At 38.1% G+C, this 25,740-nt stretch overlaps 2 protein-coding genes across 2 annotated transcripts in view; one reads left to right on the top strand and one right to left on the bottom strand.

Moving 5' to 3' along the window:
* Positions 1–7,477, top strand: part of SNTB1 (syntrophin beta 1) — a 112,504-nt gene extending 105,027 nt beyond the window's left edge. The window contains exons 6-7 of the mRNA XM_058830314.1: positions 1,370–1,560; positions 4,006–7,477. Coding sequence (XP_058686297.1) covers positions 1,370–1,560; positions 4,006–4,098 — 284 coding nt within the window. The 3' untranslated portion in view covers positions 4,099–7,477. The remainder of the gene's footprint in view (positions 1–1,369; positions 1,561–4,005) is intronic.
* A 132-nt stretch (positions 7,478–7,609) lies between these two features.
* Positions 7,610–25,740, bottom strand: part of MTBP (MDM2 binding protein) — a 31,749-nt gene continuing 13,618 nt past the window's right edge. Inside the window, exons 13-22 of the mRNA XM_058830313.1 lie at positions 25,391–25,504; positions 23,905–24,069; positions 23,443–23,536; positions 21,657–21,812; positions 19,313–19,408; positions 15,987–16,253; positions 14,556–14,787; positions 13,351–13,464; positions 11,671–11,736; positions 7,610–11,240 (exon numbers count right to left, since the gene is read on the bottom strand). Coding sequence (XP_058686296.1) covers positions 11,205–11,240; positions 11,671–11,736; positions 13,351–13,464; positions 14,556–14,787; positions 15,987–16,253; positions 19,313–19,408; positions 21,657–21,812; positions 23,443–23,536; positions 23,905–24,069; positions 25,391–25,504 — 1,340 coding nt within the window. The 3' untranslated portion in view covers positions 7,610–11,204. The remainder of the gene's footprint in view (positions 11,241–11,670; positions 11,737–13,350; positions 13,465–14,555; positions 14,788–15,986; positions 16,254–19,312; positions 19,409–21,656; positions 21,813–23,442; positions 23,537–23,904; positions 24,070–25,390; positions 25,505–25,740) is intronic.

Raw genomic sequence — 25,740 nt, 5'->3', positions numbered from 1 at the left:
TCTACTTGTTTAAAATACTGTCGGGTTCTGAGCCAGTCCCAGCTGCTATTGTACCTGTGTTCAGTGACACACTCATTGTCATGCTGACTTTTGGGTTTGTTTTCAGCATGTTGTTTCAGAAACGAGTCTGTAGTCAGCCATGTAGGTCTTCATGTCACAGACAAGTGATTGTCAGAGGTTTGGCCAGAAACCCACAGAAAAGAGCATTTTTCTGAGATTCAGGAGACTCCTGCTAGCCTAGCAGGAGCTTCTCCTGCAGAGGGAAGAGGCAGAAGAGGACCGGCAAATTCACAAATATGAATTGGTCATTTATTCACCCAGCTCTATACCCTAGAGTAAAAAACCCACAAATCAGTCTAATAACCACATTTTGATGGGGATTAATTCCCTTCCCTGAACATCAGGGCGTCACTTCTCAGTGCTTCTGTACATGCAAAATCAATTGGAATAAAAGTACTTGGCTGCAGATGCTCTGGAGTGTAGCCCTGTTTGGCCAGGTAGCTGCAAGCCTGGTGTGGCTCTGGGCTTTGAGGCTGGGCCTTTCTCTTGAGTGCCCCCAGGCTTTGGAGTACTTCCCCTGCTAGTCCTACAATTGGCAGGGCTGTTAATGTTGAATTTTATCTCCACTCATTTCCCAAAAATGTGAGAGCAGGAGCTAAAGCACAAATGCAGCCGTGCTGAAGGGCAGTTCATGTTTCTCAAAGCTCAGGTAGAGCCACGTGGCTGTGTGTCAGCTGGCAGCCCCAGCCCCCACAGGGAGCTCAGGATGGTTGATGTGCAAACCAGACAGAGAACTCAGGGGGAAGCAGCTGGAGAACAGGTCCATCTCCTCAGTACCGTGACAGAGATGCCATTCTTTCCAAAAGAAGGGCATCAGCCCCTTCTGTTATCAGTGTGCTTTTATCTCACTGCCAAGGATCCTTCTTGGTAGAATTGTTCCAAGAAAGTGGTGGAATAGTAAATTTGGGATGTGAACTCCAAAACTTTTAATTCTTTAATTTGGATCATGGCCTCTTCCAGAGCTGAGTGGAAGATGCAGATTTTCTGCTGCAGGAGCTATTATATACAATTACCTGGGCCCTTTTTCAATTACCACGACACTAAGGAGGACTCAGGAGTGTGTCTTTAGGGAAATCCTTTACAGGTCCTAATTTTCTCATGTATTGTGTGCCATGTTTATTGATTCTGGCTGTGTCTGTCAGATGCAAGAAGAGTAGTTGTGACTTTGTCAAGGTTTGGAAGGAGGAAACACTGGTCTGAGCCTTCTTAAACTTCAGTACACTGTTTTTTGTCAGAATGTAGATGTATGATGCAACATGAAAAACTGCTTTTAAGAATGTGAGAGACTAAATTTTGATTTCTTCTCCAGCTTGCACATACAAAAGCCAGGAGTGCCGCTTGACCATCCATTATGAACATGGATTCTCCCTCACAACCGAACCACAAGATGGTGCCTTCTCCAAGATAATTGCACAATATCCCTACGAAAAACTGAAAATGTCCTCAGATGATGGGATAAGGATGCTTTATTTAGACTTTGGAGAAAAAGATGGAGAAATTGTAAGTACTGCATTTAGTAAAGGGATGCATGTTACCATCTCCTTGATTGGCATGGAGAAGCACTAATTGAAGTTGGACTAGATGAGCCCTGTAGGCCCCTTCCAACTGAAATACTTTATTCCATTCTAACAGTTGGCCAGTGCCAGGTTCCAGTACCAATATTTAGACACTTTTCTTTCTAGCACAGCATGATGATCAGGCTTTAGAAGGCGATAAACTAAAAAGACAGTTAAAATTGTAAAACCATACAAAGAGAGATGAAAGATTCGTCATATTTAAGAACAAACTGTGCCTCTAAATAGCCAGATGTTAAAATTTGTGTATATATCCATTTCACTTTTTTAAATAATTGAGGATGAAAGAAAAATGAGACCTAATTAATTCCACTGTACACATAGGGACTTCATGTTTTGACAACAAGCTATGTTTTAGGTGTTTCTGAATATGTCGTTGCTGAAAAAAAAAGCTACAGATGTTGTGAAAGCTGTCTGTGTAGGCCTCTAAGCTGTCACAATGCCTAAAGATAAGGCACACATTCCAATGAGCAGTTTAACTCCATTAATTATGAATGTAAACATGGTCTTTCCTCACAGATTTTTTCAGCTGTTCCTAAACATGGTGGGTGCTGAATTCTAAACATCATCTTTGTTGACATATACTCTGCAAACTGCTCATTGTCAGGCTTTTGAAGGGAATTTCTTACTAGCTGTCAATAAACTTGATTCGTGACTGCTGGAAAGGTGTCACAAATGAGTGAGATCACTTACAAAATCACCAGCAAGGGCATCAGCAAAAACCAGATTTAATATTTAGCAGCAGCATGACAGAGTTTGTTGGTAAGATTCCCTCTACTGCCTACAGGACAATTAAGGCACACCAAGGAAACAAAGCAACAATAAAGCCAGGCAATCAAAATCCAGGCAATCAAAACAGAAATGAACTGAGAACTATCTATGGGGTGCGTGTGTGTGTGTTAAGGTCTGCATATCAAAAGGATAGCAAAGGCAAGGATAAAAAGGAACACAGTCTAAAAACTTAACAGCACTCACGCTTTACAGTACTTATACCTTAAATGTAACATTTTAACAAAGGAATGACACTTAACTTACACATAACAATTTAGCAGAGGAATAACAGCATTTAACCCAATTTATGACTTCAAAGTTGAAGTTAGCCAGTAGAAGAATACCACTCAGCAGCATTTAATTTAGCTTACAGCTTATGACTTAACTTACTGAGAAATCTAAGGTTCTTAAACATCTAAGAAATCATCATTTCTCCCAGATTTGCTAAAGCAGGTGCATGCACACAGACAGAAAGAGTGAATGCAAGCAAGGTACCTGTGAAAAATTCCCCTCAGAGCTCAGGGAAACACTCACTTTGGATACTTTTGCAGCTCCCGACAGGCAAAGGGTCGGGACCAAAGCAGTGAGGGTACCAGCCCAGGACTCATTGTTTGGTGATCATCCAAGCACAGCAAACCTGAGAGTTCACTGGCTCCGAGAGGCTCTGCTCAGACAGAGTTGCTGCAGTTCAGGAGAGCTCAAAGGATCTCATTTTGAACAGCTGTTTGTAGGGTCATAAGAGAATCGGCTTCAGTCATAACAATGTTTCATCCTGGCCACAATTTGGGTCACCACTTTCTTCCAAAGGGTGAGAACAGGAATGTTGTGCTGTTCAGGCAAGGAAAATAGTTTACAAGGTTGTTCATTAGGAAAACAGGAGCTCCTTAGACAGCAGTAGTTCCTGGGAGCAGACAGATGCTTCTGATAAACTCAAAAAGGGATGGGCCCAGATGCTGCTTTTCAAGGCCAAGGCCTAATGAGCGTTTCTCAGAGTGCAGTGCAGCCTGGAAAAAGGAGGAAGCAGGGCAGAATGCACCACCACAAAACACAAATGTGGTTTATTTTGATGTGACTCTGTCTTTGGGCCTCTACACGCTGACAAGCCTGTCACACTTAGCAAGTGTGAGATGGGATCACCGGAACCATGACTATGGAAAACAAAGTCTGAGTTCAGTCTCACTGCTGGCTGTGAGAACAGAGAAGCAGCTGTGCAGCACCAGCTGAAGGTACTTCACCTGCACCAGCAGCAAAGGCACTGGGGGTCAGACAGAGCAGTGCCACCCCCATCCCAGGCAGAAATGGCCAAAAAAGATGGGGCTGAGTCTCTTGGAAAGTGCTTGCAGCATCTGACTCAGTTTTCTGCTGCTTACCCAGGTGGATACAAGGCCAAAGGCATCAGGATCTCACCTGCTTCCAAGATGCTTACTACTTTCAGTAACCTAAGTATTTGCAGCTGAATGCAATGGGAAAACAGTATGTTGTAGAGAAGGGTTGTTATTAATAGAAGCCTGTTCAAAATACAAGACAGCAGTTTGAGTACTCAGTAAATGATTTCTTGTTTGAGCTATAATTCTCAGCTTGATTTTTTTTTTTCTTTCAGCAACTGGACCTTCATTCCTGTCCAAAACCAATTGTTTTCATCATTCATTCCTTCCTGTCAGCAAAGATCACAAGACTGGGCTTGGTGGCATAAGTGGGATCCATCTGTTTCTTCAAAGAGAGACAGGGTAACCACACTAATCTGAAGTACAGTCAAGAGCAGCAACCTGTCCCAGCTGGCAGCAGACACCAGCCTGGGACTCAGAACTGGGCATTGATCATTTCTGCAGTCCTCCAAGGCCCAGGTTTCATTTTGACCAGCTAAAGAGATGGCATGACAAGGAAGATGGTGGATTTCATTGTAAATAATGGGATTTTAAAATCCCATATGAGACCGTAAAAGCGTGTAGTACCCTATATGTAAAAGTTTCAGAATCATAAATCGTGCCTATTTCAATGTACTTGTCTATATAAAGTAAAGGGCTATGCAGGCAAGAGCACTTGTTGGTTGTGATGCAAGCTGAGGTTGGTTGGGGAGAAATCCTCTAAAGATTGTCCCATCACCTGAAAGGTCCTTTCAGTTATAATCCATGCACCTCTGACAGAAGATTTTTCTTTTGGAGCACTGCCAAAACCTGTTGCATGAATACCCAGCAGAGCCTGCAAATACACACCTTTGAGTTGGACTCTGAAGCAATCCAGCTGTGGTCAGGTAACAGCTGGAGGGCCTCTGCCTGGGGCAGTTTCACATGAAGCAGTAACCATGTCACCCACACTCCTAGTGATGGAGCCAAAGCAGGACCAGCCACAGGGATGGTAGTGAGAGGCTGTCAGGGGGCACAGGCAGTAGCCACAGTCCTTTGTTAATGAACACAGGATGCATTTTAATAGTGACTTCCCAGAATAGCTTAATGAGCTTTAGCTATTTGGAAGCCCCAGCTCAGGTAGAAGCTACCTGAATTCATTCTGAGGCATGATTATGCTTCTGCCAGCATAGCTGTGTGGCAGGTTTCCAGTAGAAAGCCATACCAACATTCTGTCCTCCTGCCCCTACTGAGCCACCCCCCTTTTCTCAGACAAGGCTGGTTGTGTGGTCTTCATAGAAGAACTAACATAGGGAAGGAGGAAGACTTGATTTTATGAATTTTTGCAAAAAATTATTGAAGCAGCTCCACAACAGCTAGAAACATATGCCAGGGCAGGAAAATGAGCTGCACCCCTTGAGATGGAACTGCTCCTGTGGGAATGACTTGGCAAGACCAAATTTCTCGCTGGGGAAATAGAAGATGTTCATCTCCATGCCCACTGCTTACTGGTGACTGTGTTGCACCACAGCTTACTGCTGTGGCTCAAAACTTGATTCACTGAGTTTCAGCCTTATTCACAGCTACTTGAGCCACAAAAAGCGGGCAGGAACACTGACCTTCAGCCCCAGAGATGATACACACAGCTTGCACCTGGAAGTAATAAACTGGCATCATGTGATCTGCTGGGAAAAGGAAGAAGCAAAACAGGGATGCCACTTATGTTGTTCTTCCTTTGTAAAAAGAACAGCTTCACACAGGGGTCTACTTTTAGAGTTATGCCCTAAATTCACACTTTGAAGGACAGGAAGTAATATACAGTAATGTACAGGCAGTAATATATTCAGTGTCGTTCACAATATACTCAGTGGATGTTCAGTTTTCATATTACAACATTTCTTTTATTCCTGAGAAAGCACATAGATTTCAACTTTGTACCACTTAGCTGGCAAAGGGGAAATTAAAACATATTTTGGTTCCATGTTGTTTTTAAGCTAAGGTTGAGAGTTAAGCATAAGTCATATGCTGTCTATTCACAGCATAAGAATATGGTGATTTCCACAGGTATCTTAATCATCAAAACCAATTAAAATATTAGGATGATAGGCTGAATTCATAAATACAGAAAACAATCACTGAAGAACAGCTCAGTGTCCCACTGGAAGAGCAGCCCCATTCCCAGCACCTCTCACCAGTCAAAGGCACACCAGGAAGGGAGCCACCCAGCTCTGCACTTTCATTTCATTGCCATGGTACTTGCACTTAAAAATTAATTCCTCATGTAAATTAACAGGGTAGGAGGTAACATGTTGTGTAACTTACCAGTAATTTCCAGATGGACATTTTTCTGACCACTGCCATTCACACAACTTCCTGTGGCAGTTACTTGGGACTCCTTGAGCTTGGAAGCTTCTAGGAGAGATGTGAGAAGCTGAGAGCAGTCGGTACGCAGGGGGACAGGACTCTGAGGAGGAGCTCATGTCACCTTATCAAGGAAACTGTTGTGTGAAATCTTTAAAAACCAGTTCAGAACATTTTTATGGCTGTTCCAAAGTATTAAAAATTTGGAGACAGGCTCCTATAAAGGTTCCGGAGGTTGAAGTGAAAACTTGCATTCTGGGGTGGGTAGGCTAAATACATATGTAAACTATACTGCACTATTTCCTTATTCCTTTTAACACTTACAAATCACTGGAATGCTACACCTAACATGTATGTGCATTGTAAATATTACGAATTCCTATATTAGTGCCAACAATTAAATGACAAATGTAATCTAAGGTGCTCAGTACTATATGAAGTCTAAGTGAATAACTAAGCAGTTTGCAAAGAAAATTCATATTATATATATTTATAAAAAAATAATGATAATTACAGATGTTATTTCTTCATTTTCAGATTTTGGACTGATTCATATTTGGATGAGATAGACAAATGAAATATGAACCCCACTCCACATTTATAAGAGTATAGTGAATATTTATATTTTAGAGGAAAAGAATATATTTAATAAAGTCATTTATTGGATTTTTGTGGGGTGAGCTTACTTTGTATCCACACAAACTATCTGGAAGGCGGTCCTTTGGTTTTGGGCTGGGAGAAATACATTTAAACTTCAGTGCTTCTGTTACAAGAGAGAACTGTTAATTGCAGTGGTGGAATGACTTAAAAACTTAAAATTAAAAAAACCAAAAACCTGAAATCACACTGGGATGTTTCAGGACAGGTCATTCAGACATCTCTGCTGAAGTTGCAATGCTTTCTTCTGTCGCTTATACTGGACTAGGTGGTAACACAAGACTTAGGAAAAAAAATTAAGAAAAAGCAAAAGCTTCTGCATTCAAGGACTGAGGCCAACATGTGCCTTTTTTCTCTTACAAATGTTTATGGGAAAAAAAGTTTTTGGTTTTTTTTCTCCTTTGATTTAATGCTTAACTTAGTGGCCCAAAAAGAAAATCTAACTGTGGGAATTTAAGTCTTTTCTTTCAGTCTGACCCAAGTTATGACAGAACAGCCTCATGGAAAGCCTAAAACAGGATATTCCAGAGTTCCACTCTTTTCACAAAAGAATGACTATAAATGGAATGATCTTACCAGAGAATTTGTATAGCAGCTTCACCATGAGAAAGATTGAGACATATATTGGAGCAAAAATGTTATTGGAAAAATGTGATCTAAAGTGTTTGTTAAAAAAAAATAAATAAAGCTGATCTGATTGTATTCAGGGAATCATACTGGTTTTTTTAATAGTCCTGCCCTTCATATGAAACCAAGCATCTCTCTTAAGGTACTTTGGAAATCAGAGCAAGATTCTTGACATGCTACCAAGCAAATCACCCCCACAAACACCATCAGAATTGATCTTTTGCAAATGACAAAACGAGTGCTTTCATTCTGCAGAATGTTAGAATTTCTTCCTCCCACAGCATAGGGCAGCACACTCCATTCAGCCCTTTGCATTGGGAAGCTCAGCTGATTTGAAGGGGAGATCGATCTGATTTCCACCTGAAAGCATTCTCAGTGTCCTCTTACCCATGCTTAGAAGTTAACTGGAGCTTCTTTGGTTTCAGTGGAAGCAGAATCAGAGCCTAAAGAAATTACATGCTCCAGATCATTACACTGCCACTGATTTCTAAATTTATGTTATTTTTCATAGAAGTCAAGCTGGCAGATTGATAACTAGCTATTTACTGAGTCTTATTTACTATATAGACAGACCATTAATACAGTAAATATTAAGTATTTATATGTAATAACACTGTATATTGTGGACCCTTTTGAATTCAGTGGTGGCTTCAATTTTCAAGAGCAGATACTAATAATATGCTTGGAAAATTTTGAGAAACTCAGTCTGCTTACTGTAAATGAACCCTCAGACTAACCAGGGCAAAAATTTAATTTAAAAGAATGAGGAGAAGAACATTCTAAATATTTAACAGAGATGATAACCTCCTGTTGAACATAATCACCTGCTTTTCCCACATGGGATTTGCTTTTCATTTTTTTTCCTTCATCAGAATTTCCATGCTTGTGTAAATAATGAGGCATTAGGAAACAAATTTAGAAAACAAATTCCAAGAGGGAACTATGAATCGAGACAAAGAAGTTTGTGAATTTGGACAAGCATTAGTACCCCCAAGCTAAGTTCTGTGGTAGCTCAGTGATATTCATCACATAACTGCTGTAATATAACAAGTAATCATATCACCAAGTAATTGCAACCATATCAGTACTGTCTTACCCCAGTCCTGTGGGGAATATAAGCACATAACATGGATGGATGATGTGCTTCTAATATAATACATAATATTATTATATTATGCTATATTACACACTTACTAGACAGGATGGCTGGATTATAGGTAAACCAGAAATGTGTTCTGGTGACATTTGATATATGGTGATATATGACTTATATCCTGACTTGCAAAAAACATGAAAGCAAGCACCCAAAAGATGCATAAGGCAGACTGGATTTGGGATTCAGCAGCCACAAACAAGAAAATAATTTGAATTTCAGAGGCAATGGGTGATGTTACATTCTGCAACACTTAAGTTACAGCACATAGGCTGAGCTGCAGGAACTCTCAGTGTGGGGTTTTGGAACTATGACAGATATAAAATAATTTAGTTTAGTGCTGTTACAGTGGACCAAGTCAAATTATTGTGCCTGCTTTTTTGTAGGTTAAGAGCATGGACAGGGACAGTTATCACAGCTCATAAGGGGCACAGTGTTATTAAGCCACAATAATAAACCAGCCACCACTTGCCCTAAAAAGCCACCAACACAAAGAGCAAATGAGACATGGGTAGCAGTGTATTACTTTTGCGCTGGGAATTGTGCAAAAAGCCAATACATCAAAATGCTTATGTTTCCCTAACTGCTTTCCTGCTGATTATTTCAGGCCAGCCTTTGAGTCTACAAAATTAATTAAACCAATAAGCATTAAGTTCTACTTGAAGTACAAGAAAAACAGTTCAAAGTATTAATTACTTTCCTGAAGGTATTTTCTTTGCTTATGGCAGCTAGCCTCAAGGATTTATGAAATGTAGAGCTTCTGTACTTTTACTTATCAGCTTATGTATAATTATTAACTACAAAGTTTTTCTAATTACAAATATATAAACGTCCTCAAATTAAGTAGAAAATACAACTTTCAGTGGTTTGCTTTAGTATTCAAACAAAAGTATCAGCATTCAGGCTGAAGAGATAAGGCTACAGCTTACAACTTTTCTCTCTGGAAGCAGAGACTTTCTTGATTCACTATAAGATATTAAGAAAGGTTTACGTCTTGATTACTTCTCTCGTTTTCTATATTGAATGCAAAGAAATCTGAGCCATAGACAGTAATCATTACGTTGGAGCAATTTTGACTTATTAAATGATTATTTAAATATCTCTCTTCATTGCATTTCTATTTTACCAAATCACTAAAACTGGGACGCTGTGGATGTGTGGCATTCTGCAGACAAATAGAATCCATCTTACAAGTAGTTATGTTTGTCCTGGGCTTAGATGCACACAGTGCTCACTAGAGCCCAGTGTCACAGCAGAACAACTTCAGAGCTCTCCTACTGCAGCTCAGTTAAACCCAGTACACACCCACTCATTAAAGGTCTTGTAGAGTTCAGAACAATGATAAACTTGGGAACAAAGGAACAGAACAGTTTAACTCAAGATTCTGTTAGACATGTAAAACCTCCTTAGGGCTCAGCTTTAACCAAATAGAATTAAGCAAACAGTAATGTCACAAAATCAGGAATTCTTTTTAGAGAAAGCATAGATTTTACAGTATTAAGTCCAACCTCCACATGGTTTAGTTCGATTACTTTTTCACTACATTGTATTTCATTTCTATTTGTATTGATTAATCTATTTTCCTACCAGGATAATATAGCAAACAATAGCCCTGCATCTGTCAGTTTTAATACTGTTAGCTTATATGATAAATAGGAAACCCTTAATAGAGAAAGCTCAGTAGGAACTTCTCATCTCAACAAAATACTAACTTAAATAATTACATCAGTCCCAGCCAGGTACATGCCAGAGACTTAAACAAACCGAGGCCAAATTTAGTATTTTACTGTGTTTGCAACACAGCTAGAAACTCTTTTTTCCCTTTACATTTCAGCATAGCACACCAGCTCTTTTCCAGCTCTTACCATCCTCATTACCACTACTGCTTTGATTTTCTCCTCTTCCAGGAAAAGAAATCAGACTTCTTAGATATTTTTCTAAGGAGTGTTACAAAGAGCATGCAGGAAATTATACCAAAATTCAGCTTGTAAAGCAAAGAAACTTTCTTTAATAGGACCCTGCATCAAGTTTCAAGCCTGCATCAAGTTTCATGCTTTTTTTCCTCCTTATACTACAACATAGAGATAATTATTATTCAAATTCTGATTATGTATTATGTATTCTGATTATGTATTATTATGTATATGTATTATGTATTGTTTTCACCTGCAGAATAGGAACTGTTCCTTAAATTAGTGTATAAAATGTTAATGGCTGATGCTGTAAACAGCTGTTTATACAAGAGCAAGCTGTAGTAAGTAGAATAGAGGTCTTCACACAGAAAGGTAAAACAAAGTAGTAGGTATCAAAATTAAATATGTGGGGTTTTTTATTCATATAAAAACCAAATACACTGGTTTAAAAAGATACAAAGCATTATAAACCAAGTCAAGCTATGTTCCTTTTAACAAACATAATAAATACACATATAAAATGCAATCTCTTTTCATTTGAATTAAAAAAAAAAAATAAAACTTTCAGTATAAAAAGCTTCCAACCATCCTCCTGTGCTTGAAGAATGAGTCTATATAATTCCACTGACCAAAGTCCTCCCAGTGTGCAGATCTGTGTGTGCATTGGGCAGTCTAAAGCTTCTCCAGTCAGAAGTGCTCTGTCTCCACAGCTCCTGGAAAGGTGTGAATAGAATCCACAGTGCCTCTACTTGCCAGTCTTCTCCAAAACCCATTCAATCACCTGGGCAAATTAATGAGGATGCAAACAATTTACGTAACTCCTGGTTTTGAATGCAAATTAAGAACATCTCACAGACTTCATCAATTCTTCCTTTAGTCATTTGTCACTATATCTGTGGTATTTACTAAACAGGATTTAAAAGCAAACTATTCAAGAGGAGCAAGTGTTATTAATAAACTAAGAGGAAAGAGTATTACCCTAGAATTGTATTTAATATAACAGAATGCTTTGTCTTTAGGAAAAGGTATTTTTAACCCCTGAACTACTTCACCCCATTCTCTCCAGAGAGTTTGTGTGAGATGAGAGTGAAACAGGACCCACAGCCAAGGGTATGCACCTCCTCATCCCTTAAAGCTGTGGACTAAACCAAGGTGCCACAGCAACATTTAGCCTTGGCTATGTACAGGAACAAACAAACACATGACCTTACCTGTTTGGCATTGCTATTTGCTGTTTTCTTCATTTCATCTAGAAGTCCTCTAGAAGTTTTAAGGTCCTAAATATGAAACAAAAAGTCATATTAGTCAGCAAACTCATATGGTCACTCTAATTTGGGTTATAAGAGCCCTGTTGTTCAGAACAACAGAATTATCTTACATTGCTTTTTTAATTAAAAAAAAAAGGAAAATAATTTAAATTTAGTCCAATGGGCAGCAGGTTTCCTTACAGCAGTCCAAACCTAGTACTCAATTATGACTGAGTCTTCCTAACCTTCTGCATGTTTTGCAGAATTTCCAGAACTTTTTTTTTCTTCAATGATATTCAAAGTTCTTACAGTCTTGGTCTGTTTGTATATAAACATGGAAATCAGCTGTGATCTTACCCTGTAATACAGAGTTCTGGCAAGGAACAGAGAAACAGACATCAGAAAAGAAAATGGGTGCAGAAAAGGGAAAAATCTAGAATGGCTTTTCTGTTTTGCAGTCCATTTAATGAGTTTAACCTAATCTACTCTTTTAAACAAAGAAAGAACAAAACTTTGCCTGAAGAGAAAGAAAATTAATTTACTACTTGTCTCCAGAGGAGAATGATACCTATGTTACCTTGCTTTTGAATTATGCAGCACACAAAAGGATTCAAAAGACTCCCACAGACTTGGAGCTGCAAGACAGTTCAGGAGAACAAAATCCTGACACCTCTCTCCAGAAAGGACAGGATCACTGCCATATTCTTCCTTTTCCTTTTCTACTTGGAATGGAACCACAAACCCTGATTTGCTCTACATCCCTACATGCATCCCTTTCTGATTTTGGATTAGGAGATCTTCCTTCAGGACATATTTCAGGGAGATTTTGGGAGCACTTATAGAATGACTGCACAACTGTGTTCCAATTATTTAAGAAGCTGGTGGTTATCAACAAGGTGTTCTGATTGTGTAAGCATCCAGTCCTGTTCAACTTTCATTTAGCTTAAAGCACCATTACTGAAGTTGACTAAACTGAGCTGGTTCACCCACAGCAGTAGGTTAAACAGCAGCTCAGCTTATGAGCAACAGCTTTTAATCACTCAAGTAATTAACTTGATTTTGTGCTCAGACCAAGTACCATGGGCTTCAGCATTGACTCAAAGTCTCCTGAGTGTTGTGGAAAGAATTCTCATCTTCCCCTCAACATGAGACTGATGCAATTCTGTGGGGTGCTGCTGAGCCAGTATGTGTTAGATAATAGAGCACATCATGTCAGGGAATTGCAATTTCGGAGTCAGTTCTGTAAGCTACTTATTGAACCAACAACCTCAGAAAAAGGGAGAAGTGGAGCTGTCACAGCTACAGCTGGGAGATTCTCTATTGCTTCCTTAGCTGTCACAGCTCTAAGAGTGACCTGACCTAACAGGCCCATGCTCTAGCATATTATTTCACTATGCATGAAAGGCTAATGCTTTAGAAGGTTTTAAAACAAGCAAAACCCCACCAAAATATATTGTAAAACTATCTTCTGCAGTTGACAACAAATCCAAAGGTTTCTCCACACAATCTACACATTACTAACACACCACTGGGAAATATTAGCTTGATCAACTCTGAATATCCCATATGCTCTCTAAAGTTTTATTCAAGAGTGGCTTCACTTAACTAAGAATAAAAAACTCTAAGAGTGTGTCTTCCAGTTACCTTTAAGTAGAATTTTGATATCTCAAATAGACGTTGGCTGCATGATGCAAAGCACTTATGATCTTCTGCAATCCCATGTTTTTGAAGAGTCTTAGCAACCACCTCCTTCAGCATCTTGGAAACAGAAGAAACACACACAGAAGCTCATCAACTATTGACATGAAAAATTGCCAAGGGAAGCAAAAAAGCCCAAAATAGAAAACCTGATATTTGTGAACTTGTCTGTCTTAAATCTATTGCCAAATGCGATCTGCTCACTGCCTGAATTTGAGCAGAGTTATTTAACAATCTATTTCCATTCTCTTTATTTTTTAAAAAATAAGAAAATGCTTACATGTCAAGGATCAGTGAATATTCACATGGAACTTGGAAGATTAAAAAAAAAAAAATCAATATTATTTTGGGTTTTTCTTCTCCAAAATAATATATATAAAGATCACTTTTTGCTTTATTGATACTCCCTTGTTTGATGCATACATATTAAAAAAAATTTAAAAATCTGACACTAAAGTCTCATTAGAAGATTTCCTCTGACATTCTTTACATCACAGATGTTTAAACTCTGCTGCAGGTCTGAATGAGTCACACCAATTTATGCTTCATTGGACCATTCCAACTTGCCTTTGACAGTACATTAACATTCTTGCAGTGTTTTCCTGGGATTAAATTAAAATTAGTATCAGCAAGCCAGAAACAGTTTTGTGTACTGTATTTAAGAACAGGCATTCCTAATACACACAGCTGTTAATTAAACACTATTCCACCAAATTATTTAACTGCTATCTCAATTAATGGATTTACAGAACAACTGGAATCTCTTTATTCTCAAAACAGTTTGTTCCTCCACAATGCCTTTGACCCTTCTAGTATCTATATCTATATTTATCTTTGATGCCTTTAGGTTTTATATTAATCATCTATATTTCCTAACTCCTATTAATTGATATTCACTTCCACCTTTTTTATTCTTCACTGTTATCTCTCTCAGCCTTAATTTCTTGGGCATGATAAAATTTCCTTTACACACCTTTTCACTGCTTTTGCAGCACTCTCCTTGGTGCCTTCAGGATTCACTTACACAAGTGAACAGAATGAAATTCAGAAGAAGATAGTACACCTTAAGTTTAAAAATTTTTAAAAATCAAGTCCCATGGGAAAAAGCAAAACAGCTGCTTCTTCACTAAAAGAACAAGGTAGATTTTTACCCTCGTGTGCTTCTGGGATCTTGATTCCTTCTCTGGCTTTGAGGCCTCGGGCTCTGCAGCTGAGCCAGCCTTGGTGGTTGCTCTGTGGGCTTGGCTGGGCAGTTTCGATGGCACTGCAGCCACAGAAACGGATCTTTCTGAGCATTTCCTCGTCACACCAACTGCACAGTGACTCCTGCTGCTCCCACTTGCCTGAGACAGGAGGGAGTCTGTACTCTCAGATTTGGTTAGCCTAGAAAGAATAATTAAAAAAAAAAAACAATAAAAATAACCTTCAGGTTTTGTACTGACTCTTTTAGTGCCACTGTTTCTGCTACACAGGCTGCTGCTTTAGAGCTGTAAGTACTGAGCATTCCTGCAAACAACATCTGAAAAGGACAGAAGACAGGATTCTATTCTGTAAAATTTTTTGTATTAAAAGAACACTGCTGACTGGATTGGCCTCTGATACGTAGACCCATTGCACCTCCAATTAAAAAGGTCCAGCAACAAATTCAAGAAATCAGGTAACTACGAAAATAAAACTCTTGGAAGGAGAATTGGCCTCCAGTCTTAGGATGAGACAAAACTTCTTGAAACTAATTTCTTTTGGCCCTATAGGAATGTCACAACTCACTTTAACTACAGGAAGTTGGGCATTGTAATTCTATGGGAACATAGTTATCCTTGATCCTTCAACTGTAAGAGCACTAGTAATTCCAAACTCCAATTTACAAAATGTTAAGTATAATCACATCTTCTTTTCTAACTATTCAGTAAGCTGAAAAAGATATACATATTTCTAAACCAAGACCTCTATTAAAGGCTTATTGTGATTAGAATGCAAAGGGTATCAAATTGGAAATAAGGAATAAGTGAAGTATTACAGTAAAAAAAGTGAATGTGGAAATAGTGTTACCTAGCAGTTATTTTTCAGTGACAGAGTTTGCATCTTCAGAATGAGAACAAGGTTCAAATGGAAATCTTAAAAAGTAAACTTCCAGAAAAGACTTTAATAAACAAGGCTGACAATAAGATTGAATTTTGGTAGGTCATCTTATGCCAGCAGTCGTTTGGATTAGAAATTCAGTTATTCTGTTTGTACAATCCTTGGCTTTCTAAACCTTTAGTTATTTATTTGTAGTGCAGGAGCACGGACTATTTCAGTCCTAGATGAGGCTGTCATCTTTTCAAAGGCATTTGAGACTGCAAGATAGAACCCCAAATCTACTAAATAAAGTGTGCCTGTGCTGCATGGTTTCGATTAATCTAATGCCATTGATGAGAGATCACACTTGAGAAAAAAAAATGAACCTACAGAAGAGGATTAAACAATTAGAACATTTGTCTAGATAGCTTCACTAAAATATTTTGAGATGAAAGAAAAGATGTGGTTCACAAGAGACTACTGAAACATTTCACGCTTAAGGTTCATTTCATTCAGTGCATTACCTTTTCTTGGGATAAAAGTAATCCAGGTCTTTTGATCTGCATTTTAGCCTTGATGTCTCTGTTTTGAATTCACTTTGTAAAGACTCTCCATCAGGGACACTTCCAGGCTCTGACAAGACTGCAGGAGATGGCAGAGGACTCAAGACAAGTGGCACAGGGCAGCACTCCTTCGTGCAAGTTGTCTGAGTTTCGTAGCGAATAAGACGAGTTTGAAGTTCAGCATATCCCACATCTCTCTCCAAGGCTCTTCTGTTATCTAGACAATATCTAAATTGGAATTGGGTGAGAAACCTGTGAGAGAAAGTCTCTGCCTTATTATAATCAGGAAAACTTCCAAGAGTCATGTGAACGCCAAAACTTTTATTTTTGTTTGAACTGGTGTACTGTTCTTTAAGACAACCTTTAACAGCCCAGTAAATTAATACTTGCCCGGTAGATTTTGCTATACTTAAGTCCAACCCAAACAAAGAAGCTGAATTATATATTATTTGTAACTCTTTACACTGTTCTTACAAGATTTCCATGGACCTTAGCAGAAATTTTTCCTTGAACAAACTCTTTGAAATGCAACTTTTAGCTCTGAGATAAACACTGCTCTATGAGGGATTCACATTTTTTAAGTACTAAAAATACAAAAAAAGTATCACTGAGCAAGCACAAGCTTCCTATTGACTACAATGAATAAGTGGCTTACTCAACCAAATCAACAGAAAAAACAGTTTTAACTACAGTGGGGCTGAACTATAACGAATGAACAGTGCTAACTCAGTAAAACACACAAGATAACACAAAATGCATCTTAAATAACTTTTCTCTGGTGTAGATGATTTTCAGTATTCCTTGCAAGAGAACAGTATTTCATCACCCAGTATTTTACTATAATGCAAGGAAAGATAACAGTAAATCCTGTATTATTTCAGCCTCTTTGTTACAAAATGTTTTGTGCAGTGTAAGCTATTGCTCAGCCCACCCTTCAAACTGCTCAGCAGTGTTTCCTACTCTTAGGAATGCAACACAGATTCTTTACTTTTAGCTCTTAAATGGAGCCATGTTAAATTGCTAGTTCTGATGTTTCCACCTTCTTCAGAGTATTTTTGTATTTAGGGAGAAATTAGTTTTTCTAATAACTGGCTGATGAATCCATTTCTACAGCTGAGAAAGACCTTCCACTAGAGATGAATTCATTATCTGATAAGAGAGTAAGTTGTCTTGACTTAAAAATTTTAAGGTATTTAATTTTTCTTATTTATATTCTCAGTCCCAAGTAGTAACATACCCTATGAAGATACAAAAAGTCTATTTAACTTTAGAAGGCAAATTGTCATTTTACTCACTTCTTTAATGGCTCTTTGCAAAACAGTATTCAAGTATCTGGCACAATGTTCATTACACCAAAAATTTGATCTGATCATAAACAGGAACAGCCTCATGTCTTCAGCCATCCCAATAATCTGCTGGAGGGCCAATACGCAGGGCAGAGGCAATCGAGGCAGTTCCTGGAATGCACTGGTGACCTCCTTCCCTGAGTGAGGTGAGGAGCTATGCTGGACCTTGTGCCCACCAACAAGGAGGGGGTGGTGGGGAATGTGGTAGCCTTGGCTCCAGTGACCATTAACCAGTGCAGTTTGAGACCCTCAGGGCAGCAAGGAGAGCACACAAGCTCACCCCTGGACTTCAGGAAAGCAAAGCTGTTGGCCATTGACACCAAGCTCTGTGGTACAGTCAACACCAGGGAAGGGGTCCCATCAAGAGGCTTGAGAGGTGGCCCTGTGCAAACCTTATGAGGTTCAACAAGGCCAAGTACAAGGTCCTGCCCCTAAGTAAGGGCAATGCCAGCACAAATACAGGCTAAGTGAAAAATTAATTAAGAGCATCTCAGGGAAAAAAGATGTGAGATATTGGTGTTCCTACCCATGTCATGGAGGCTGCAACTAGATGATCTTTAAGGTCCCTTCCAACACAATCCATTCTATGATAACTGCTACTACTCCTTGATTTTTGACAAGACTTTACTTCCAAATATAAATACAGCAGCTGGACAGATGAAAACTGCATAGTAACAAACACATCTGCCCCAAAACCACAATACTCTTGTTAAAATACCTCTCACTACTTCCCTCCCATACTGCTAAGCACATTGTCCCTGCAGTATTAACATGCCAGGATCTTCTTCCTCTCCACAATACCCAGGCCTCCCTGTGGTCATATTTTGCTAGAAGAGGCAGCACAAGCTGTGCTGTGCCTAATTTTAAATCTCAGGCACACTCTTTGCTGAGGTCATGCAGGGAAGCAAGATACCACATAGCAACAAACAAGTTGTTTCTTCTCACACCTACCATATGTATTTCTCTTTTCTACCCAGTTGCCTCTCATGTATCACTTATTACAAATTTAAAAAGGCTAACACTCATCAGTTACCATTTAGAAAAGGAGGTAACAAAAGAGGTAAGAATGCTTCACTGCCCTTGAGAGCCTGGCTAAAATTACCAGATATTAAACACAGGCTTAACCAAACTGTAAAATTGATAGGAAAAAAATACCAGCAGCATTGTTAGCCACATTCTGATAATCTGATCATTTGAAAATGTGATTTTAGGAAGCAGCAGAAATTTGCACAGAAACTGAACTAACTGTGTTTGGTATCCACTGCATTTCTTAATATATACTGCACTAAGACTGCCTATATGGGAGAATTATTAATTATCTGCTCCAGCATTTCTATAGCCTTTTTCCTTTTCCCTCAATGTCAATATTTGTATTTTTCTAAACTATTTTTATACAGTCACATTATGTGACAGTTTGCCCATTTATTTGCTTTGACAAATAACTATTTCTGGCTGGCTGGGATTAACTAACAGTCCTAACTATATGGATCCTTTTGAACATTGTTACCACTAACACTTGCCTGCTGGTGTTTTCAGGTTCCCTGAACATACAGGTAGCAGCATCACAGCAGCTCTCAGTAAACCTTTTGACTATTAGTCTGGAAGAGTCTACAATTAAATACCAAAGCAGAAACCATGTATGTACTTAAAGCATGTGTTTCTGAGGAACTTGATATGTACAAAGAACCCTAATTCCCTTGCCAGTTTTAGTTCTGAAAAAATTTTCAGAGACACTCAGAATAGATACAGCAGTACAACTGAGAAAAGAAGACCTTCAATGTTTCTACAAACATCAGGCATCAAGGCAGGAATGTTGAGATTTAAACCAGTGACATTTAAACCATAATTAACATACCCTTAACATGTTGCTTGAAACTTTTCTAATTATACCTAGCCTGGAAAATAAAAAATAAATCTGGGAAAAGAAGCCAGGAAACTTACTCGAGTCCATGATAATAGCATCCAGCTGCTTTTTCAAAAGGCAAAGCTCTGAGTTTCCTAGGAGTAAGCTCTGGTGTCAAAAGAAATGTATTTTCACTGAAAGGAGAAAAATAAAGATCTATTTTAACCAGTTACTGTCAGGATAAACTATACTTCCAAAAATCAGAAACAAATGCCTTGACACAGGAAGAACAAAACAGCATGTCTTGCAGCTAAGCCTCTAGGATAAGGCATCAATGGAAAATTAAATCTGTATTGAAGTGAGAATTTAAATTCAACTAATTCCTATTGAGCTATTATTGTTACAAAAGCTCTTAGACATTTCTCAGACAGTTAAGGTCACTGCTCCAAATAATTTACCACTAAAACTAGAAAAATATCACAATGTCACAATGGGACACCTGAGTAGTAGCATGAACTGAGAGGAACTGGCAAGTGACCTCCCATTTTTCACACACACTGTAAGTAGTGAATTCCTTCGCTTTGGCTTCAAGTTGTTGCCTCACCCAACACTCATCTCTTCCAGATCTCAGAACTAAGGGCTTGTTTCCTGGGATATTTCAATTCCAGCTAGTAACTCTCTGCAGCTAAATCATATGAGTGTATTTGTTTGAAGGTATTTCAACAGAATAAGCCATAGCAAGGCAGATAGAACAATCTTACTGCCAGATCTCAACACACCATGACACTTATCTCTAAAGAAGGGAAGAGACAAAGGCAAGATGTAATAGAGTCTGAAACTTACACATTGCTTCAAATTTTACTCATATAGACTGCCTCTGCACCATTTCCACTGGAATAATCTGAGAAAAATATCCAGGAAAGATGTGATACTGAATCTAGCAAGATGGTAATTTGGAGAGACTGTCAGCCAAAACTGTAATATATCAAACTTCTATCTCAGCTCAAACACAGAAAACAAGTGAACATGCCCTTAATTCACCAATCTCTCTCAAATCTCTTCAATCCTTTTGTTGGTCAGGAAGATCCTTGGGTCTGTATTCACTGCTCTTGGTCACCTACTGTGCAAAGTTCCTCATTTAATCAGAGAATTTAGTCAGAGCATCTGACAGGGGAGTGAGCAGCTCAGTGTACAGGGTTCTGCTGGACTTGATTCAAATTCAGACCTCACTCATCAATGCAAATCATTCAAGACACTCAAGGTACTCTCTGCTACAGTGCTTCTCTGGAGGCTTTGAAAAAAATCAAGACTAAAAAATAGATCTCTGTAGTGAAAAATTATTCACTTCTTTCCCACACAACTAGTTAGAAGGAAAATATTTTACTCAAAATTATAAATCTTTTGCACTCATTAATAACCCAGTAGGAGATTCTAAATCTTTACAGCATGTTTTCTAATTTGCTTGAATTCTCTGCTCAGAACATATTTTGTTTCAAAATTTCAGTAACTATTTTACAGAAGTCTCAAAAATCCTACAGAAAATTCAAAATACTACAGAACCTTTTCCCTCTCACAAGCACTGTTATGACATATAATGAAGTCTGAAAAAGGATCAAGGGCTATATCAAATAATTGCATCATAGTTTCTAGTATTCAGTATTAAAAAGGTCAACAAATATAATTGCAGTGACTGCAAAGACTGTCTTGCTTACCTAGCAGTCTGTGACACACTGCACAAATAGCAGAGGCTCTGCTTCTACAAACACTATGACTCCTGTAGAGTCTAGCCTTAAATCTAACAGATATTCAGATCCTGAAAATTATTCCAGTAACTCCATGTATCTATCTTCCTGCTGAAAAAGCAGAAGTTAATATACTAATAATTACCAGCAGACACACTAAGAATGAATACTTGCAAAGCCACCAGAGTACGTAAGTTTCCTTCAAGAAGCACTTTACCACATAAAAAGCATGACAGGAAAAACACACAGTTAAACAGGCTCAGCAATTTCCTTTTCCTATTTTGTCTTCTCACCTAGACTCCTCTCCACTGAAAGAAATCACATCAAAAAAGTTAAATTACTCTGCCACAGTAGCTTCTGCTTTACTAGAAATACTCTCTTGGAAATAGACACATAGGCAGCAGCAGCTTAGCAGAGCTCTACCAGTAACACTTGTGCTTCAAGAGATTCTTTTGTTGTTTAAATGCCTAGGACCAAGATCATCATCTCCAGCCATTTTGGATTCTGAAAGAACTAAATAGCAATACTGATGGGAGACCAAAACAGTTGATTTCACTGGCAGGCATGTGATGTAAGGATGTTGCAAGTTAAAAACTCAAATCTAGTTATGCCATTCTGTGACGCCCATTCCACCCTTATTTACATGTCCCTACATCAGCTCTGAGTGTGGTCCTCAGTGGCTTTAACAAGCTGATCATACCGCTTGGGAACTTGGAGTGGCTGGAGATCCCCCACGGGCAGCCCTTCTGGGGTGAAATACTTCAGCAGCTCTTTAGCGTCCAGCAGGGTCAGGGACTCCCGCTGGCTGTCTCTATGTCCCAGCAACTGCTCGGACGAATGTGCAAACAGAGGAACTCTGGAAAAAAGGAAGCAAGGAAAGATCAGTCTAAGATTTTTTTTTTTTTTTTTTTTTAATAAACTCATGGTATTTTAAAAGATATTAAATCATTTCTGCTCTGGAGAAATTAAACTAGCACCAAAGTAAAATGAACAAAGTTGCTCTTTAAGAACATTCACACAAATGTTCATGATAAAGAACATGATAATTGGTGTAAATTCTCTAACATTTGACTGAAGAAAGTAATTTCTTCAAGAATTTAGAGTTTGGTGATGAAATACAACATGGGAAGAAGATTATTCAAACCTTTTTACTATTTTAGGACCAAAAATTGATTCCCATTAAAAAAATATATACAATAGACAGGAAAGGAACCATGAAGTCACTACTGCATACAACCCTCCATTCTTTCTTAGTGTCTTCAATCAAGTATATCAAAGTTCCCCTTTTCTACTGTTAGGAAAAACATTATATCCTGATGCAGGATAAGAAAGATAATCAGTTCAGATTATGAGCAATAAAATAAACACTGACTATGTGTCAGTGAACAGAAAGGTCCTTCAGGAAGCTTTTTGACAGCTAATTAAAAGGAAGAACTTTGCCTGTTTGAGAAACAAAAGCCAATAGTAATAATAAGAATAAGAATACCACCATGAGAATGCTAATGTGAGAATTTATCATATGCAGAACTCCAGTCTAAGCCATGGCAAACTACTGTACTTGAAAGAGGGAAATGGGACGGAAGTGACTCAGAAAAGGACAGTTGGACACTTGGCTCTACAGGTCTGTCAGCATGAATGTTACCACCAAAGACCATTAAGTCACAGAATCACAAAACAAGCTGAGTTGGAAGGGACCACAAGGATCATCAAGTCCAACTCCTGGCCCTGCACAGGACCATCCCCAAGAGCCACACCATGTGCCTGAGAACACTGTCCAAACTCTTTTTGAGCTCTGTCAGGCTGGTGCTGTGACACTTTCATGCGGAGCCTGTTCAATGCCCAACCACCCCCTGGGTAAAGAATCTTTTTCTAATATCCAACCAAAACATTCCTTGACAAGTGTTATATAAAGAGAGAGCTGAACTGAAATCTACAGGCTGCCTTAAGTGACACAAAGATCTACGGGTTTCATTTGAACAGCACTGAAGGCAAAACATAACTAAATATAAATTCCAAATATAAAACCAATAGGCTCTTTGACTTCAAAATTACTTGATACATGATATTAAGTACTGACTATGAAATACAAGCAGATTAGAACACACTGTACATGTTGACAAAAACAACAAAATTATCTCTATTACTTAGGGTGTATTGGGAGAAAGAAAAGCTTTTGTATGTTTTCCCACCATGGCTACTATTTTCTAGAAGTGCCATTTTGGTAATTTAGTTTTAGAACTATTCTACTTTCAGCTAGCTTCCAGCTGCATTTAGTCAATAAAAATCAAAACAACACTTATTTAAATACCAAGAAATTACACCTTTAGAAATTGACAGAAAAATAGTTTTAGACTTAAGCAATTATTTTCTTTGAAAGATTATCAATATATGTGAAAATGGTTTACACAGTGGTTATCAACACAAAGTTCCTCTATAGCAAAATTCAATGGCTACTCCAAAAAAAATCTCCAGTATTTTATTATTACCTCATTTTTTGCTTGTTTTTTTCAAAGTTTTCTAAATTCTGAAGAACGTGTCTTTCTGGCCACTCCAATGGATTTGGCTCCATTAAATCAGGCTCTGCAAAAAGTACATATTGGATAACTCTAAATAAAGAATCTTTTTCCTTAAAGAAATAGATATACAGTCCATTATATTAGATATTCCTCAAGTCATATCTCTGAAAGTATGTAAATAAAAATCTACCTCGTTATGCAATCAGAAATGTTTTCTGGAAAAATTTTTGTCAAGAAAGAAAAAGGAAACAGGCATTGCAAGTTTAATTTCAGTTTGCAAAATAAGCCTAGAAAGCTACTTTACTTTTCCTTCCATGTTTTCCTCTTTTGGTAAAAATACTTTATTCTTTTTCGCAAAATATTGATGACCAAAAAATATTGAAAAACATCCAAAGAAAATAAACAGCGTATTTTGTAAATAAAAATACTTACCACAAGTCACAGTGCATGATCTGGTTTTATTGCAGACTTTCTGTAGAACAGGTTTAGGAAGACTAGTGCTGTACAGGTCCAAAAAACATTCTCTTGTAAGTTTTAATAAGCTTTTAAACTCATTGGTAGAAATAACTGCAGGCTTCTTGGTCAATTCCTTTCTGTCTATAAAAGAAAAAATAAAAGGTACTGCATCTGCAAGTAACAACAACAGGAGCCTGCTAAAAAACAATTAAACAAGAAAATCCCCACCCAAACACAGTAAGACAATAAGTTAACTTGACATTTACTATTGTACCAGTAAGACATGGGTGGTTTATTCCAAAGAAAAGTTGAAAAAATAGCAGTTAGAACAGCTGAAGTCACACATGATTCATGTTTTTACAGTCCTTTAACTTCTGGGTATATGCATTTCTGAGTACATCCAGGTTTGAATCCCCCAGAGACAAACACCTGGACTTGCTGAGATTAAAAGCAAAAGTCTCCAGCCTGCAGAGCCTCCCACCCACCTGTTTCCACTGCTGTAGCAGGTGTGGCTCCACTATAACTGAAAGCCTGTTCTGGACTCTTCGGTCAGAATATCAAAGGTCAGGTAATTCTCTATGATTTAGGTCCCAGTGTGAATCAGTGAATCCCAACTGAATCCCTTAATGGAAATGGGTGACCCACTCAAAAGAAACTAAAACACAAGCTCTAAAACTGGCCAAGCAGGCCCAGCCTCAGGGCTGAGGCAGACAGGAATCTGAAAATAACTGTGAGTCAGCAGGGGGTGCGGGGTGGGAGACACGGCTACTTACAGAAATTTTATTTTATTTAAGCTGCTATTCTGGTAATGAGAATACAGTTAAATTATCTCCACAGCATGCCATTTTCAATAAGCCAGCCAAACTTTCTGAAGCATTTTTTCTTTTAATTGAGTCTCTTTATGCAATGGATTTAAGATGGAAAAAAAAGGGGACACTCAAATGTACTTCTCTGCAAAGTCATAAAAATCTAAGGAGGATGATCTTTTAAGTTATCATTATGAACAATACATCATGATAAATCTAACAAATCTACAATCCATGGTGTTCCTCTGCTGCTTAAGACTTTTCAAATAAAGAATAAAAATTTAAAAAGCTGAAAAATCCAAACAAGAATTCTTATTTTTGTAGAAGGCATATGCAGCAGTAAATCATTTTGGGGAAATCATCACAGAATTGCACAGAATTATTTCAAAGCTATGCTCAAAAATTCAGAGTATTCTCTGTAGCAACCACCAACACTAGTTCTTTCATTATCTGTCAGATAACTTCCATTATCTGACAGATAATCATGGATGTACTTCAAAGTTTAAAAATAAACTTCTGCTATTTCTTCACAAAATGATCAACACACTTGGGTTGTCAAACAACTTCAGTTTTTGAGGTGAGCCATCCCATCCAACCTGAAACAAAGACTTTTTAAATACTAGTTTGAGAATGACCAGAGCTTTCAAATTACTTACTGAGATACTCCTTCAAGGCAAACACTTGGAGACGAGACAGTTTTGTTTCTCTCTGTACAATCTCCTCTCCACAATAGCATGGCAGAGACTTGATAAAGTCAGAAATATGAAAGTCTGTTCAAATTAGGAGAAATCTATTACAAATCTCTTTTTGGAGTCATTACTTAATAAAAGATATAAATATAGGAAACACAAAAAATCTCATATTCAAAGGAAATGACCAGACTTTCAAATACGGGTAATCATCAAAAAACCACACAAATTCATTCCAGTTGAAGAGATGCCTGAGCAGTATTTTTGAATTTCTGTACAAAACCAGTATAATGACAACACAATTAACATGACTAACA

The sequence above is a fragment of the Poecile atricapillus genome, chromosome 2 (genome assembly GCF_030490865.1).
Source record: "Poecile atricapillus isolate bPoeAtr1 chromosome 2, bPoeAtr1.hap1, whole genome shotgun sequence".
Taxonomy (NCBI): Eukaryota; Metazoa; Chordata; class Aves; order Passeriformes; family Paridae; genus Poecile; species Poecile atricapillus.
Note: the sequence above shows the minus strand (reverse complement) of the source record. Positions and strands in the feature narration are given on the sequence as shown.